A 17,771-nucleotide genomic window follows, 5' to 3' on the forward strand; every position below is an offset into this window, starting at 1 on the left:
GATCTTCATTGTTTCTAGTCATCTCATGGGTTGTATGTAGCAGTTGGTAAAGGTCTGCAGACAAGAGTACGTATTTTGAGCTGACAGTCTCTGGACCAGAGTGGTCTGGCAGAGGGGACCAGCGGATCGGACTTATCTTAGCTGATGCCTTCTGAAGTCGTTCTTCTAATGAGAGGTGCCACATTCGGCTGTCAGCTGGTTTCGTTATTGTTATTATTGTGGAAGCATCTACAAGTCCCCCTTGCAATCTCAGTGCATTACATTGTGTTGCACTGTTCATGCATTGGTCATAATTCCCTTTCACATTAAGCCTTTAATGACCCTTGAAATGGGTCCTTGTGATCTTCAGGCCTACTCTGGGGTCCATTCATGCCGGCCATGTGTGTAGAAGTTCACGGGTTGTTCACTGGTTTGAATGGTCTGGTGATGATGGCACTTGACCACAGGCTTGATGGTTTGATTTCTTCTTCTAGTTGCGACACCAGCAGTGGAGCTTGGTGATGGAGAGTGTTGTGCCGTCAGACCGAGGAAATTACACCTGTGTTGTGGAGAACAAATACGGCAATATTAGGCACACGTATCAGCTTGATGTATTAGGTGAGATTTCCCTGTTTTCCCTCAACAGCTGATCTGTGGTGATGTTGAACAGGTGCATGATGTGATACGGGAACCAGGAGCTTGGTTTCCTTCCCAAAGGGCTGGATCATCCATCTTCTGAAACCAACAACAAGCTTCCTTTTGGCCAACAATTCCGCTTCAGATCTGTGATCAATAAATTACCTAGCTGGTCTATAGAGGGGCCAGAAAGAATGGCAGGGCTGAGATGCCTCCTCCATTCCCAGGTGGTTCTTCCCTGTTTGGCTTGAGAAGCACTGGGTAGAGTGGTGGCCAGGACACCTAGGGGGGACAATCCCAGTCTGCACCCTTTCTGCTGAAAAGCCAGGAGATGAAGGGTTCAAAGGAGAATCCTTGCTGAAGGAAGGACGGGTAAATTAGGATTTCCCTCTCTTTTCTTTTTTTCAGAAAGGTCACCCCACCGACCAATCCTGCAAGCGGGGCTCCCTGCCAACCAGACTGTGGTGGTAGGGAGCAATGTGGAGTTTCACTGCAAGGTTTACAGCGATGCCCAGCCTCACATCCAGTGGCTGAAACACGTGGAAGTCAACGGCAGCAAATACGGACCTGATGGGACACCCTATGTCACAGTGCTGAAGGTTGGTACACGCTCCTTCTTCTCGCCCTCAGGACAGTCCTTCTTCTGCCTTGGTCTCGGTTACAGAGACGGCAGCTACATTGTGGGGATGCCCCTCAAAGAAACCCACTGCCATACTCATGGCAAGAGAGATCAGCACTGAGTAAAGGTGCTCGCCGTCAATGGAAGCCATAAACTTTATTTACATGTTTATAAATAAGCCCTAGACTAGCAGTGCAATGTGAACCAAAAAATCCCCACAGAATATGTTCAATGCCACAGTTCCTAGAAGGGTAACTATTATTTAAATCAGATTTTTGGGAGCTCGAGGTCTCATTTTCTGTAATTGTTTTGTGTCTATAAGAAAAAAGTCATGAGAATAAGCCAAGGACAGCTGTCGGGATTGTTCTTTCCTTTAAGCCCGTGCAGTGGAATACTCTGCTTTTTGGAGGGGGTACAGCAAAAATGTCCTACAGTCGATGTTCCAGACTCTTCTGTTTGCCAGAGATAACACAACTACTGTAGTGGCACAGATAAGCAAAGTAGTTACAAGAGCTGAGGCAACTGTGAGAAATGCAGCATGGTGAAAGAGAAGCTGTCAGATTGCATTTGACCTAAAATTGTAAAAATAACCTTTTTTTACAGCTTCAATAGAGGTATTTTCGGGGTTTATGAAAATAAAAGGCTCCTAGCTGAAACACATTCTTTCCTTTTGCAAGTAAACACACTGCAGCATGCACATACTAAATAATGCTGAACTACCAGCACCTGAGAGCCAAGATAGTCTTGTTCCAGCCACTAACATCTGTGAGCATTGCTATTATCCATGCTCAGGAAAGCCTTTTTTTTACCGAGCAAAAACTCACTTAGTAAGACTCTGCTTGGTAAAATGCTTTCTTGAAAGGGAACTTCCAGATTAGAGCCAGAACAAAGCCAGCGTGTCTGGTTTCCCCTCACCTATGCAAATATAAAAAGAGAATAGAGAGTGGAAAGCACATGGGACTTTTAAAATCCCTTTTTTTTTTTCTTTTAATAATTAAAGCCATCCTGTGTTGGTATTTATTAAAACATGTCGGCCCAAATGCAGTTTTTCTGGCTCTGCGCTTATAGCTGAAAGCAGATTTTGTCCCCGCAGTTTCAAGCTGAGGTTGTCCTGTGCGTGGATATTCCCTGTGCACATCCTGCTGCACACACCCTTCTCTTTGTGTGAAGTTTTTAAAAAACCCCAATTATCAGACAGCATCTACAAAACTGTAACTCAGCCAGATACATGATAATAAAAGCCAGAGACCCTGGAAATAATTACACAGATTGAAATAACAGATTGGAAGAAATGGCTGGAGACAGTTCTTCAGGATTGGCAACACGCGCTTCTCGCGAGTTGATAAAACTTTTTATTTTCTCGCCGTCTCTCCAAATGTGTTTGAATTATGCATATTTGAATTTCCCCCTGGTTTCGCAGCCCAGTACCAAGCTCTGAATAGCTGGCTCTGTCACATGCCATCTAGTATAGTCTCCGAGCTCCGTGTGTGGTCCCCGTGGGATAAAGTGCTACCTTTTGGAAGTTCGCAGAGCCGCTGCGAACAGTGCCTTGTGTCACAAGCACAAGCTCCCATTTTGCTGTGGCAAAGAACATACAAATAGTCCGTATAAATAGTGTTTTAAAATTAAGTTGGAGCGGCACCGGGGTGGCTAGGTAATTAGAATTGCCAAATACCTTCTCTTCTGTGGACGGCAAAGGCTCCGCATTCCTCGAAGGGGAGCACAGGCAGGCGTTTGAAAGCACAAGTTTTGTTTGGTTTTATTTTTTTGCTGAATAGGACCAGCACACGTCTATTTACTACTTCTGGTTAATCAGGAATGCTTTGAATTGTATTAATGCCGGCATCAGCGCTGGGGCACGGAGCATTTCCATTTTGGGATGCATCTTTTGTGCGCCAGTACTGGGCCTCCGTGGAGCTGTGTCAGGCCCAGCTTTGCAGGGATTTTTTTTTTTTTTTAAATGTGTGTGTGCTTGTTTTTTAAAAATAACGATCTGATAAAATGATCTCACTGTCATTTTGGGGCCGGTCCGTTGGCTTTATGGACTCGTTCCCCTCGTGCCGTGCAGTGCTGTCGCTCTGACCCAGCATCCTGGCGGTGCTGCCGGAGCAGGGTGCTGCTAACAGCCCTCCCTGCCCACAGCTGCTTTAGAAAGGGCCCTCTCCTGCGGGGAGATAAAGCTTTTTTATCAGCCTGCCCTTCCCTCCTGCCTTCAGGAGATTTTGCGGAGTGTAGGAGCTGCTATGGGGCAGTTTGTATATGGGGAGTATTCCGGTCTCCGTCGGAGCAGGGGAGAAGGAGAGGTGTCCAGCACATGAAATTCTCCCCTTGCATCTAAATGGGGGGTTCAAAACCCACCCCAGTCCAGATGGATAAATTGAATGCCGTACTTTCAACCCATTTTTTAAACAGCCTGACAAAACCAAGCCATCACCTGCATCAGTTCCTGAAAGCCTGGGCTAATTTGTGATCAAAGGAAACCCCTTTTTCTTTGCAGAAGAGCACTAAATGCATTCCACTTTCGGAGGGGGGGCTGGCAACACTGTGCCCAAGCTTTGTCAAAGGCTAAATTGTACGTTCTGCATTGAAACATGCCCGGTTTAATTATAAACAAGGCAGTAACAGCAGGCAGGCACGTTTCCCCACTAGTCAGGACAGACAAACTTGCCAGCATGTAAGCCTTAGAGATGAGATCAGGTCAAAACCGGTGGTGTTTGTCATCAGACGTGGACACTGGGGCTCCTCTCTGATGCCACCTCTGATTAGGGTTCAGTTCCTAATAACGTATCAGATCTGGCAGTCCTGTTGATTTTAATGGGCTGCAAGGCATATTGGCAGGATCAGGCCCTGAAATCGAAGGCACCGAGACTGGGCTGGAGAGCGTAAGACCGAAAAATGAGAAGACCAATTGTTTTATTTTCATTTCCAGAACTGAAGCTGATATTTTTTCTAGACTTTCCCTAGGCTGCTTCTGAGGCCACCCAAAACAGTTGTGCATTTTCAACCAAAATAAAAACAACTGTTTAGAGAACAAACTGGTGTGCTGTTGTGGCAGCGTGGAAGAAGAGGAATAAAACCCTTGCTTAAGAGTCTGAAGTTTGTTTGATTTATATGCACCACTTTATTTAGTAAAGAAGAGGCTCCTATAAGCAGTGGAAAAAATTACAGCTAATTTCTGAAAGGCAAAGTCAGCAGCGAGTTTCAGACCGCCACTGCTTATATTTTGTTTCCAAATTCTATTTTGGAATCTGATAATTGAAACAGTATTTGCTGAGCCGGGTTGCAAACACAAATCTCTGCTTAAGCCCTTTCTCTGGTGCTCCTGTCTGCAGAGTTATTAAGAAACTGTAGGGCCTTTGACTGCTGTCAGATGGAGAAGGGGGAAATTGGTCTGTTTTAAAAAAGAAATCACGAGTGTGCCACTAATGAAGGGAAGGGAGTTCACTTGCACGTGGTTTGGGGGCCAAATGCAGCTTCTCTCTTCACCCTGGTCCTGGGTTAGGTCTCTCACCGCAGGGTGAGCCGGGGATGTTGCCACAGCCGAAAAGAAAATAGCCATGAACAGTCAATCCTAGCTAATGTAGGTGCGATGGAGGTATTGTTTGGTTTACTGAAGTTCAGGTTTCTGTCTATTCCTGCAGTCTTGGATCAGTAAAAACGCTGAAGCCGATGCTAACCTAAATCTGTTCAATGTGACAGAACAAGATGAAGGAGAATATCTGTGTAGAGCCAACAATTTCGTAGGCATAGCCGAAAAACCATTTTGGCTCCACATTCGCAAACCAAAACCAGGTAAACCACAGACTCTGTCCCAAGGCCCTGGCAACTGCAAGAATGAGCTATAACATTTTTAAGAAGCTAGTGATTAAAATTACTATTCATTTTGTATTATACCCTGTCAACTGACGCTGAATGGCTTTATCTTATTTTCTTGCTAATTTTATTTTTTACAAGAATGTAACGCCTATACAGCAATTGCCATGGAAAAATTCCCACAATAAAATGACTGTCAAATTTTGCTATCAACTCTTCACGCTTTTATTCCTTTCCCTTCCTTACAATTGAGTGCTGATAACAGAATTGCATGTTAATGACCTGTGACGTTCAAAGCTCTGGAAAACCAAGCTGTTTAAGATTTTCACCCGTAAAACTGATATAATCAGTAGACAGATTTCTGTCCCTTGGAGAAGTTAATGGAGAAATAAATACCGACATTGGCTCATGCAAGCAAACATGTTAAATAGAAAGCAGCAGCAATCTCGTGGGCTCTGGGGTTTGACTCCAGCCCGGAGGGTTTGGCTGCTCTGTTGCTCAGTGTCACTGCAGGAAAGTTCCTTACAGGTACCTTCTTGTAATCGGCCAGAGCTATATTACAGCATCGAGGGCCGTGTAATGAATATATGGCTTTGAGATGCCCATTCTGAAAAAATTGTAAAAAATTGTAAAATTCTGTATTTTTCGATGACCTAATGAATCAAAATGTTTGTATGTTCCTCTGATCAGCACTTGAGTCTTTCCCCATGACATCTCCCCTCCTTTCTCCTTTCTTTCTGTCTTTCCTCTCCTCTTTTACCATCTTTCTTTCCCACCCCCCGTACTCACCCGACTAACCCAAAGTCAGTCATATTGTGGGGGCAATTTTTCATTTGGATGCTTTTGCTTGCATGCTTCTTTAGTGGGACAGAGTAAGAACCTGGTGAAGGGAACTTTTTTTTTGCTTTTGACTACAGGTTGCAGAGGGGAATGAATAAATAAATGCGGCAGATGGGCCATTGGAAAAAAAAAAAACCAACCCACCTTAATCTGCTTTTGAAATTTGCCTGTGGTGTCCTCACACTTGCTGGGAATGTGGCTTATTCTCTGTTTTCCCTCTTTCTATATGTGTGTGTTTTTTTTCCCTGTAGACGGCAGGTGTTAACACAACGGATAAGGAGCTAGAGATTCTGTACTTGCGAAATGTTACTTTTGAGGATGCTGGGGAATATACTTGTCTCGCAGGGAATTCTATTGGGTTCTCACATCACTCTGCTTGGCTGACGGTGCTACCAGGTATTTCCTTCTGTGCTGGCCTCTCTTTCCCTCTCCAGGGTGCCTTGACGTTTTGCTTTAGAAATGCCAAGTTCCTGCAGACCGCCCCTTGCTTGGAAGAGGGCGCGTTATCCAGGGAGGGCTCTCCTCCGGGATTTGCTGCGCGGGTGGTAAATCCGCACAGCAGAAGACCTTTGTTGCATATTCACAGCTGACACTTTTTGCATTGCGTCTCAAGATTTAAATTATTTTTGCAGTAATGATACAAAATGCCCAGTATCGTTTTTTGATCTAGATTACAAGGAGGTGTTCACAGCCCCTTTGTTAGGAGACTGTTAAGTGCCAAAATTAGAAGCTTTGTCTTCTTACACTGCCAGTGGGAGAAGGAAGCCTCCCCATCAGATGATCCAGCGCACCTAAATTGAACGTGGGCCGTGGATCATCTTATGAAGGAACCTTTCTGTCTAACCTCGTCTCTTAACCTAAAATCAGATGCATAAGTGGTTGGTGTGAGTACACCCTTCCCTGCCTGTAGCATTATTTCCGCTTCACGGATGAACAGGCCAAGATAGCGATCTCAAACAGAAGGTCGAGGAGAGTCATCTGTAGAGAGAGCCCAGGAGTCCTGGCTCCCAGGGGCATTGCGCGCTGCCTGCTCCAGCTGGGATTGATGAAAGCTGCAGTGGGCTTGAAACCCGAGGCCAGAGTGACCTCAATTTTGTGGTCCTTTCATATGCAAAGCTCTCATTGACAATAAAGCCAGCGCAGAATATGCAACAGAGGGGTCTGCTCTCCCAAAGAGGGGGATGAGGCTGTGCTGTCCCTTCACCTGCAGAATCTGCCTCCGGCTACGGGGGAGGCATGAGCATGGTCCAGGAAAGCACCAGCAATATTCATATTGAATCTCATAGGTGCTGTGCCTTGCAGGTGGTGCAAGAACAGACCTGGAGTATGTTCAGCAGACCCTTACTGAAAGGGCACCCAAAATCCTATATGCCCCACTTAGACTCACCCAGTCATAGACCACGTTTGGGTCCATCTTGCAACACATCCATCTCGGGATGTGTTTAGGAACTGGAAATTTTGGCATTTCTAATCCTGACTTTATCTGTGCGGGTGATTTGGATGTAATCACTTTTACGGGGGCTTAAGAGGGTTTCCTCCGTGCCCGACCCTGCTGCCGGTGGGATCTGCTGGTCTTTTCTCTGTTTATTTGCCAGCTCTGAAATAGCTGATCTGATCCTGTTTCTGCTTCTGCCATCCGCTGGATGAGAAATCGTTTCCTTTGGTTAGAAGACTAATGTCTCTGTTATTTTGAGAATCTCCTCATACTGTCTCATCCAACTGTTAGGCTGTTTTTACAATGTATGAACTCACACCTCTTATTCAAGCAAAGAATAAGCAGGAGAAAACCCACCAAAAATCCTGAAGTGGAACTTTATACTGAAGTCAGACGCAGTGAGGGGCAGCCCTCCGTGCAGCAGCAGGCCCCGAAGCGCTACCCGCAGCGGAGGTGCAGGATACGGCCCGTCTGGGGAACCTCTGCTTGTAAACCCCTGTCCGCGCTACGGGAGGAGAGACGTGGGGCAGAGGGCGAGACGCTGTGAGCCAAGGCAGCAGAGCTGTGGCACCGACCGTAGTGCCTGATCCCGGGAGATCTGGTAACCCTTCCCCGCAGGAGGAGATGGCCGCTTGGCAGGATCAGGCCCTGCACAGCTGACACACAGGCTGGTGCAGCCCCCAATGTCACCCACAGCTCTTTCTCCGTGTCCCACTGGACATGGCCACCAAAGACCTGATTCGGAGCCTGCTGCTGCCAGGGGCAAAGCTCCCGCTGCTTGCCGAAGACGCTGCTTTGGGGCAGCAGTGATGGACACAAGCCGTTAGCGAGCTAACCCCACCGGCGTGACTTCATTGTAAAGTTTCCCACTGCTGGCTGTTCCTCTGACGCCAGCACGCCCGTGGGGGACAGAAAACCAGTCCCACCATGGCTCCTTCCTCTGGTCTGCGTGCCTGTCCTGAAAGGAACAAGGGGAGAAAAACAACTGAGCTTTGCTGGTCCCAAAAAAGTCTTGCTAGCAGGTAGCCACTGCTGGTGGGCTCATGCCATCACCCTCCCGGCTCAGCCGCCTCTCTGGGCCAGACCTTCCAGCCTCTTCCCAGCAGAACTAAGTTTTCATGAAATAATTATGCAGATTGCTCTTGTGAGGCTTTTTCCCTGTGTGATGCCTTAACCCCTGGGTGCCCTTCGAGCCCCTTGGTCCCTCAGGGCAGGCACTGGTCCGGTGGAAATCTTTGCTGGAGAAGCCGAATCGGCAAAGTGCAGCAAACCCCAGTCCTGCAGCCTTTGCACACCCAAGGCATCCAGCGACGTGGTGTGGGCGTGCGGGGAAAGCAAGATCTGGGTCAGAGGGACAGCACAAACACGTGAAGATGCCTTCAGCCTAGAGCAGTGGTTTTCAACCTGTGGGCTGAATGCTCTTAGAAACCCCAGGGTTACATCAAAGGGCAGTAAAATTACCCCGAAAAAGGCAAACTGAACTAATGTAGCTACAGCCGCAGGTGGAAAACCACTGGCCTAGGAGAGTCCCCTCACTGAAGTCACTCAGAAAATTGGCATAGATGAGCAAGTCCTCCCCAGATTCCTTGTGCTGCGTGTGTGTAGTTGCATGCAGGCAGCTGCCCGCCCCGTCCTGACTGCCGTCTTTTGTCACCCCACAGCAGAGGAGCTCATGGAAATGGATGATTCGGGCTCAGTGTACGCTGGCATTCTCAGTTACGGCACTGGCTTTGTTCTCTTCATCCTCGTGCTGGTCATTGTGATTATCTGCAGGATGAAAATGCCAAACAAAAAAGCCATGAACACCCCCACTGTACAGAAAGTCTCCAAATTTCCACTCAAGAGACAGGTAACAGAAAGTAGATACAAGATTCCTATTCCCCCCTATGGTCATCCCTCTTTTTTTTTTTTTTCCCCCTCCTTGAAATTTTCTCTCTAGGTGAGAAGCTCTACCACAAAAACATTGCTCAAGAAGGACATAAGTTGGCTGCAGTCTAGGACTTCAACCCCTTTTATTCATTTGTTTCTGTTCCAGTGGAGCAGTAGCTGGTGGCAGCTGACTCTGGTTCATGAGCAGCTCCCAAGCAGCCGCGTTTCTGTCGCCCTTGGCCAAGAGGGGCTGGCGGTGCAGCTGTGCATGCCCCAGAAAGCACATCTCACCGGGGAACAGTTCAGCCCAGGCTCCCCAGTGGAGCGGGGATTTGGGGAGCAAGAGCACGTTTAATTGTGCTCAGTCCTGCTTTCACAGAGGTCACTGGTGACTTAAACCAATCCTCATGGAGGTGGGAGAGGGTCCTCTTTCTCCATGCAGTTAGAGGTGCTCCGCCACGTGTAATTGCAGAGGGGCAGGAGGAAAAGGCACCGTGTAAAACCACATAGTGAAGGATATGGATTGCACGGCTTTGGCTGCAAGCTCGTGGTGGGCACTTACAGGGCCAGAACAGAAGTCACTCCATAGCCTGTAAGCGCTATGGAGATGCACACAGAGCAACTGAACGGATTATACCTCCCGCCTGCTGGAGGGCACTGGCTGCCCTGTCCCTCCTTTCCGCCAGCTAAAAACCTGACCACTGGTGCCTACATCAGTGCATTTCTGCAAGGATGGGGGGAGAGGAGGAGTGTGGGGGGGGATTTCCCATTTAGAAATTACTAGAAAGGTGTCAGTGGGCAAAGATGGCTCAAACCCCCTCGGTGATCCATCTCAGGCACTGCCTTCCCTAGGAATACAGTTGGCAATAACACTTCATTTGCTCTACCCAAGCAGGTGTCGTTGGAGTCCAACTCTTCCATGAATTCCAACACGCCCCTGGTCCGGATCACGCGTCTCTCCTCCAGCGACGGGCCGATGCTGGCCAACGTCTCTGAGCTGGAACTGCCTCCTGATCCCAAGTGGGAATTGGCACGCTCTCGGTCAGTCAACCCACGGGTCAGGGTCCCCTTGCCTCCCAGGACTGTCACCACCCCAGTACCCGCTAACGCGCCTGCTTGTTCCTCCCTCCAGCCTGACCCTGGGGAAGCCACTCGGCGAGGGGTGTTTTGGCCAAGTGGTGATGGCAGAAGCGATTGGGATTGATAAGGACAAGCCAAACAAGGCCATCACGGTGGCTGTCAAGATGTTAAAAGGTATGGGGAGTCCACGGAGGGCAGAACAGCATATTGCGCTGGGATTTCCTCTCCTTCCCTCTCTTTTAAGTCTTTTATACAAACAGATACAATAGAAGAAAGCAAGAACAGCCTTTCTTCCCCTTCACCCGCATAGCCTGGGGGTGAGGGCTGTCTCCTTGGAGAGCACCTAAAAGTGCAAATCCCATCCGGAAGAGGGAATGGGAATTAACCCATTTCTCTGCCAAGGGGTAATAGCATCCCTGAGAAGAAGGGGAACCCCCTTCACTTCCAGCCAGCTCCGTGAATCAGCCCGCTCCTTACTCCTCCCGTAACCAGCGCTGCCTGTTCTAGCAAAAGCTTATGCAACAAGCTCAGGTGGAATTTGCAGAAATTTGGTTGACAAACTCCTTGAGGAGTTTCTTCATTGAAGAAACTCGATCCCAAACTCTTGAGAGCTTAAAGGGAGGTCAAAAATGGGGGAGTCGCTGGGCCCCTTCGAATGAGTCTCTGTTTCCCATCCTTCCCCCGCACACACTAACCACCGACAACACACGGACAGAATCACCCTGAGGGGTTCAGCTGGAGCGAGCAGGGCGGATGCTCCAACAGTGAGCAGCGCGGGTTTGAGGTTACACGGGGTGACATCTTTAAAAAAATAATACTTCTTACCAGAAAAGAATTCTTTTAATTTACATTTCCTTCAGTCCATTCTGAAGTTGTTTTTGGAAGCAGGAACATTTCCATCTTTCCAAACCAAAGCATTGATTTGGGGAGGTTCCCCCCCATTTTTCTACTTTTGTAGAAAATGGGGAGTTTTTCTACGCAGAAGAGGAAAGGTTTTATTGATTTCCATATGAACATTTCTCTCCATCTATTTGTTTTTTCTTCTTGAACAAATATTCTCTTTTTTTTGAGACAGTATTTTTTGTTTTTATTTTGATTCTTCCCAAAGTAGAATAAAAACACACACTGCCATATTTTGAGTACTGTTTCCCTATCAAAGTCCCGCATGGCTACGCAGCAGTTGTATTAACTGCTTCAAAAAACACTTATTTTCTTCCTGACATTTTTTTGCTTTCCTCTCTTGTTTTCTCCAGATGATGCCACAGACAAGGACCTTTCCGACCTGGTCTCTGAGATGGAAATGATGAAAATGATTGGGAAGCACAAAAACATTATTAACCTCCTCGGTGCCTGCACGCAGGACGGTATGTAGCAAAACAGCCCGGTGCTCGCAGGGCCGTGGGAGGCTCAGGTTTGACTGCCCCTTCTGTGTAATTACTCACTGGCTGCCCAAAATGTCCCAGATCAGATCTTGGTGGTCAGCCTAGCCCCCAGGCAGCGCATGCTGTTCCTCCGCTGGATGCTGATGGTGCTCTTGCTTGCAGGACCGCTCTACGTGTTGGTGGAATACGCCTCGAAGGGGAACTTGCGGGAATACCTCAGGGCACGTCGCCCACCTGGCATGGACTATTCCTTCGACACCTGCAAGCTGCCGGAGGAGCAGTTGACATTTAAAGACCTGGTTTCCTGCGCCTACCAAGTGGCCCGTGGCATGGAGTACTTGGCATCTCAGAAAGTGAGTTGAGAAACCTCATTTGGTGGAAGTGTCGGTCAGACCCGTGTTCAAAGGCGTGCAGTGCTCTGTGGGTGTGTAGGACAACTCAGGCAAAGCGTTGCAGGCTTCTCCCTCTAGAGACCAAATTTTTCAGTATGAAGCATCTTGGGTTTTTTGCAGAAGGCTTCAGCAGAAGCTTCCCATATTCTGGCTGCATCCACGAGCCACGCAGCTGCACAGCCCTCGCTGTCACCTGCAGGCCTGTTAGCATCCCCAAAACGCATACAAAAGCGCAAGCAACGCAGACCTTGGTGCAATTCCTCAGCAATTCAGCCTCTACCACTCGGAAAGGTAACTGGTTTTCAGATGTGCGATCCTGAGGCTCAGGCAGCAGTGCTCAGGGTGAGCGTCACACCAAGTTGTGAGCTTCCACCATGGGAGACGTTACTTTAGACCACAGTCAGGAGCTGCATGCACCCCTGTCCCCCTCATCTCCCTTCTGAGATCGCTGAAGATGCAGAGCACCTACGAGGAAGCTGAGATCCTGGGTGTAGCTCACGTGTTTGCAGCTGTCACCAGCTCAGTGAGGAGCGGAGCTGGCGGTGGATTTGGCTCGATGCATGGCTGTGCCCAGGATGCTCCCTGGGGAGCACTTTGCTGGCGTTGAGCTGGCTGCTGCGTTTGCTTACGTCATGGGATTAGTCCTGATTTACCCTGACATCAGCAAGTGGAGAATCGGGCTTTGGGTTCAGGAAGCTGGGCACCAGCCGGCGTGACCTCTTTTTGCGGGCAAGGAGCACTACGGCAAGAGCGAGTTCAGCCTCAGATGTCAGACGCGTTCGTCCTGTGACTGCAGTTCAGGGTGGATGGTTCACGGTGGCTTTAAACTCCCTTTCTGCACAGTGCGGGCTAATTTAGCTTCTCTTTCAGCTAACAGCTATGGTGTTGGGGGTTGGACTAGATGACCTTTAGAGGACCCTTCCAACCCAAACCATTCTATGATTCTATCTATCTACTGTGGATGTATTGGGGATATCTTAATTGGAGGATTTTTTTTCTTTCAAACATCAGTCTGCACTCCTCTTCCTGGAGGAAGCAGGGTAGAAAGACAGCTTCATGTCCCAGTAGGCGCCTACAGAAGAGGAGGGTTGGCTTTCTCATCTGTGCATCCCCTTCGGAGAGAAAAGACGCGTGGCTCTGTCAGCGCTGAGGCTGCCGATTAGGTGTTGCTAAGAGGTGGCTCCCACCGAGCATGCATGATGGGGCAATGACACAGAAAGCGAGGAGTTAAGCAGTGCCCACAGCTTTATGAGCTTGGGAGTCAATGAAACGGCAGCTTATAAACCACACGGTGCTGTTGGTTCCAGGCGCAGGCAGCTAACAAGCCCTTATTTATTGACTTGCTCACCTTTCACAGTGCATTCATCGCGACTTGGCAGCCAGGAACGTGTTAGTCACTGAAGACAATGTGATGAAAATAGCTGATTTTGGCCTCGCTAGAGACGTTCACAACATCGACTATTACAAGAAGACCACCAATGTAAGTACAGAGCTGCCAAGCACGGGCAGTTCTCCTTCTGGCAGGGAATTCGGCCATCCCTGCAGCAAGTGGCCCTTGTCCCACATCTGCCTTTCCAGAGAGGCTTAGGAGGAAGAAATCTGCCGGTGGCCTCACCCCGTGAGGGGCTGTAGGTAGGATGGCCCCAGGAGTCCACCCGCCATCCTTTTCTTCCTGACAGATACTGCTGGTGCTAGCAGCCGGTTGAGAGGTCATGGCTCTGGCCAGGAGGCTTTAGACTAAGAGAAACCAAGATTTTTACCAAAGTGGAATGGAGCCCTTTCCAGTCTGCTCCACTGCTGTTCATAAAGGTCCCAAGGAGCCAGCTTCTGTCCCACCAGAGCCCTTGACAGAGGAGTGTCACTTTTTGTATACCTGGAGCTACCTGGCTTTCATGCATTTCTCTCTCCTTTTTACAACTGAGCTCCTTGGCTCCACTGCCAAGGGTGAGAAGATGGTCCCAGACAAGGGCTGAGTGCCAGCGTCGTTTATATTTTCTGTAGAGATGAATTTACGAATGAAGGGCTGGAGAGAAGACCTATGTCTTGGTTCAGAGCCCTGCAGCAGATGTTGAGCTCTGAGCGAAAGCTGCAACTACAACAGAGTGCAGAGATGGCAGCGGAAGAGGTTGAGGGTATTGCAGAACCTGAGGGCCTTGCGACTGCGAGGCGTCTAAATGTCCAGGCAGTCCTGTGAAGCCCACCATGCCCATACTGAGCCTTTCCAATATCGTATCAGAAATCTTTCTTAATTGCCGGGATTTCTTAATCATAAATTAATAAAAATTCGTGGGAATTTTAATCGTAGATCAGATGGATTTTCCCTGTTTGAGCTGTGTTGGACAGCTGAGAGCATAATCCCATTTGTGCATCCTGCCTGTGTCCCATCTCGAGTTGTCTCCCACAATGAGACAGTGGGTTAGAAGAGGACAAAGCCCTCCCATAGCCACATTATGCCTCAGGCATGAAACAGTCCTTTCGGACTCCCTCCAGAGGCCAAGCAAAGCCCAAAAGAATTATGATTAATCTAGTCTTCATTTCTCATATGTGACAGCCCATATTTATGACCCTGAGGTAGGATGTTCCCCTGGAAACCTGGGATCAGACCTCCTCCTTTAGCCTCCAGCAGGATCAGGATTTGATTCTTAGAGGATCCAGCCCTTGCCTTCAGTCTCGGAAGTTTCCCTTCAAGTTCAGCCTAAGCAGGGTTTGGACTTGGAGTCAAACTGCTTCTTCCAGCCAAAGAGATGGAAAGTGTTGTCCCATGCTCTGCTGCAGAGCTCGCTGCATTTATGAGCAATGGATGCTGTTCCCATGCAAAGATTTAGATGCTCTGATATGTTAAACCTGCCTTGGCAGTGAAATACAGTCCTCTATAGAGAGCATTTACTGCAGAGATTGTCAGCGAAGATCCAGGGATCAAACGCTCTAATCTGTTTATATGTGGCCACTACTGCTTTGCCCAGTGACCGGGAAGGCAGATGTGGTTGTTAATGAAAATGTTTCAAACTGGATTAGAAAAGAAGATTCAGATGGTGCCGTTGTGGCTGGGGGAATATGCTGATGGGATGTTCCCATTGTCTTCCTAATTACAGGGTCGGCTGCCTGTGAAATGGATGGCTCCAGAAGCCTTGTTTGACCGGGTCTATACTCACCAGAGCGATGTGTAAGCATACCCGCACTTTTCAAAAAGAATAAAATGACAGGGAAATCAACACCTATCGTATCTTAAAGACAAACGTACTGCTAAGCACGAGCAGGGCTCGTTCACTGCTGGGGTGCCTGGGGGGATGCAAAAGCAAATGAATTGATTCCAAGCTGCAGCTTTGCCCAAGTGGTTTTATTTTACCGTTATCTAGTTGCTTTCATCCGAGGATGTCTAGTGAGCTGCTGAAAAATTATTGGAAGGCAGGCAGGTATTTCTTGTCCAGTTTATAGATGAGGAAATTCATCCTGCAGTCAAAAAAATTTGTGCAAAAAAACTTCCGTGCCAAAAAATTACTACTCTCAGCTTCCTCCACGCTTTGCCCCAGACAGTTACGCTTCGGCTGAGTACATGGGATGAACTTGAAATATTCAGTAGAGTTGATCAGAGAATATTCAACAAATATATTCTCGGATTAATTTTGCCGCTTCATTTATTTGCCTTTATTTTTCTTAACACTGTCTTGTCTGTTTTGGTGCCTCTGCACAGTAAGCAACCAGCGGAGCCCACCTTACGTGTAAATCTGTATCACATCTGAACTTTGCAAGGGCTGAAGTAGCTCAGCATGCACACTGGCTTTTTTATTTCAATATTTGGTCGATAATGGCATTTTTACAGTAATTCAGCAGCCAGCCTGCCTGTTGCTCAAGGTTCACTGCTTGCAATTGGACAAATGAATCTTTCTATTTCTGTATTTTTCACATACTTTGGCTTTTATTGATCTTAAATCATAGTTTCCATGCTTAGGTAATGCTGCAGCGGGCATGACAGATAAATCAAAGCTAGAGAACGGGAGAGCGAGCGTCCGTGAAAGCGAAACAGAGACAGATAATCCCTGTTTTTAAAAAGAAAATGAAGAAAGCAAAAGATATTTTTGAAAAAGAGGACTTTTAACCAGAGCACAGCTGCGGGAGTGGAGTGTGTAACATCAGTGCTCCGCTGATTTTTGTTGGGGTATTTTTCTCCCAGCTTGGCCAGCGAAATGAGTGTTGTAACAAGCAAGTTTTGGTATCAGCTTGCACAATTAGTGGCCTGTGGTTCCAAGCCTGCAATTCAGTGAAGCTGTGCATGAATAATTTGATTTGTTCCATTCAGTGGAGCTGGTGGAAGTCCTAACAAAGAGCTGGGGGTAATAGATGGGCTGTCACCTATCTGATTAAATGCTCATTTCAATTTCAGACTTGGTGCCTGGGATTTCTTTGCTATTGAGTTGGATCAGCAGAGATCTCCAAGTAACTAGTAAAAATGGCCTAGGCAATTAGTCATGCTATTGATGACTTTGTTAGCTATGCATGGCTGCACAGAAATAAAGCCGAGCCGGGGGGAGGGGATATGGGGGGGCCCTGGAAAAAAACCTCATTGAATTTTAAAGATCTTTCTTTGGTTTCCAGCTGGTCTTTTGGAGTGCTACTATGGGAGATCTTCACTTTGGGAGGGTCTCCATACCCGGGAATTCCTGTTGAGGAACTCTTCAAACTCTTGAAGGAGGGCCATCGGATGGACAAACCTGCAAACTGCACCCATGATTTGTGAGTGTGTGGTGGGGGGGTGACCTCCTTGCCGCTCCCCCTTCCCTCTGCGGCCAAATGCCACCCCAGGCCATGGCTCAGGCCGGTGGGACATCCCCACTGTGAGATTGTGGATCTGGCAGCGGGTAGTTTTACCCATCCCAACACATTTCAGCTCAGCTCATGACTTGTTTGGCGGGTGGAGCCACAAAACCCGCTTCCGCCTCCCCCAAGCTGGCCACGCGCCAAGGCCACCATGGCTGAAGTTGCCTTGGCCATAGCTGTTCTCTCAGGCGATTTGGGGGTGGTGGGCAGGTGGATGGGCGCCGCTTAGCCCCTACCATGGGTGACGGTCCCCTCTCCCGTCTCATGCAGGTACATGATCATGCGGGAGTGCTGGCACGCCGTCCCATCGCAGCGGCCCACCTTCAAGCAGCTGGTGGAAGACCTGGACAGGGTCCTCACCGTGACATCAACCGATGTGAGTGTGGTAGGGTGGGAGCAGGGAGGGGTCGCGCGGTCCCCAGCGGGGGCCACCCAGCGTTGATGGGTCTGTCACCCTGACAGGAGTACCTGGACCTCTCGGTGCCCTTCGAGCAGTACTCGCCGGCTGGCCAGGACACCCACAGCACCTGCTCCTCGGGGGACGACTCGGTCTTTGCACATGACCTGCTGCCCGACGAGCCCTGCCTGCCCAAGCACCCCCCCTGCAACGGCGTCATCCGGACGTGAGGACACCCCGGGCGGACGGACAGATGGACAGGTGGGCAGCGTGCCCACGGAGGCACGAGGGTGGGGCACCGAGGATGAAACCATAGTGAAGGATCTTCCAGTGGAACTGCGTGGTGGTGCCCGGAGATTTGTGGTGTTGTCAAGCTGTTCAGGGTAAAAAAAAAAAACAACTTTTTTTTTTGTTTTTTGGGTGTTTTTTTCCTGTTTGCTGTATAAAAAGTCAAGAAGCACTGTTTGGCCTGAAGGAACTAATCTATTGCCAAGATGATCTATCATATATGATT

At 48.5% G+C, this 17,771-nt stretch overlaps 1 protein-coding gene across 1 annotated transcript in view; it reads left to right on the plus strand.

Annotated features, from left to right (window-relative positions):
* Nucleotides 1-17,771, plus strand: part of FGFR3 (fibroblast growth factor receptor 3) — a 55,562-nt gene that overhangs the window by 37,326 nt on the left and 465 nt on the right. The window contains exons 5-17 of the mRNA XM_075148547.1: nt 474-597; nt 1,024-1,214; nt 6,139-6,283; nt 8,984-9,171; nt 10,084-10,232; nt 10,324-10,445; nt 11,525-11,635; nt 11,816-12,006; nt 13,403-13,525; nt 15,138-15,208; nt 16,639-16,776; nt 17,131-17,236; nt 17,323-17,518. Coding sequence (XP_075004648.1) covers nt 474-597; nt 1,024-1,214; nt 6,139-6,283; nt 8,984-9,171; nt 10,084-10,232; nt 10,324-10,445; nt 11,525-11,635; nt 11,816-12,006; nt 13,403-13,525; nt 15,138-15,208; nt 16,639-16,776; nt 17,131-17,236; nt 17,323-17,487 — 1,824 coding nt within the window. The 3' untranslated portion in view covers nt 17,488-17,518. The remainder of the gene's footprint in view (nt 1-473; nt 598-1,023; nt 1,215-6,138; nt 6,284-8,983; nt 9,172-10,083; nt 10,233-10,323; nt 10,446-11,524; nt 11,636-11,815; nt 12,007-13,402; nt 13,526-15,137; nt 15,209-16,638; nt 16,777-17,130; nt 17,237-17,322; nt 17,519-17,771) is intronic.

This window comes from Calonectris borealis, chromosome 4, assembly GCF_964195595.1.
Source record: "Calonectris borealis chromosome 4, bCalBor7.hap1.2, whole genome shotgun sequence".
NCBI classification, from domain to species: domain Eukaryota; kingdom Metazoa; phylum Chordata; class Aves; order Procellariiformes; family Procellariidae; genus Calonectris; species Calonectris borealis.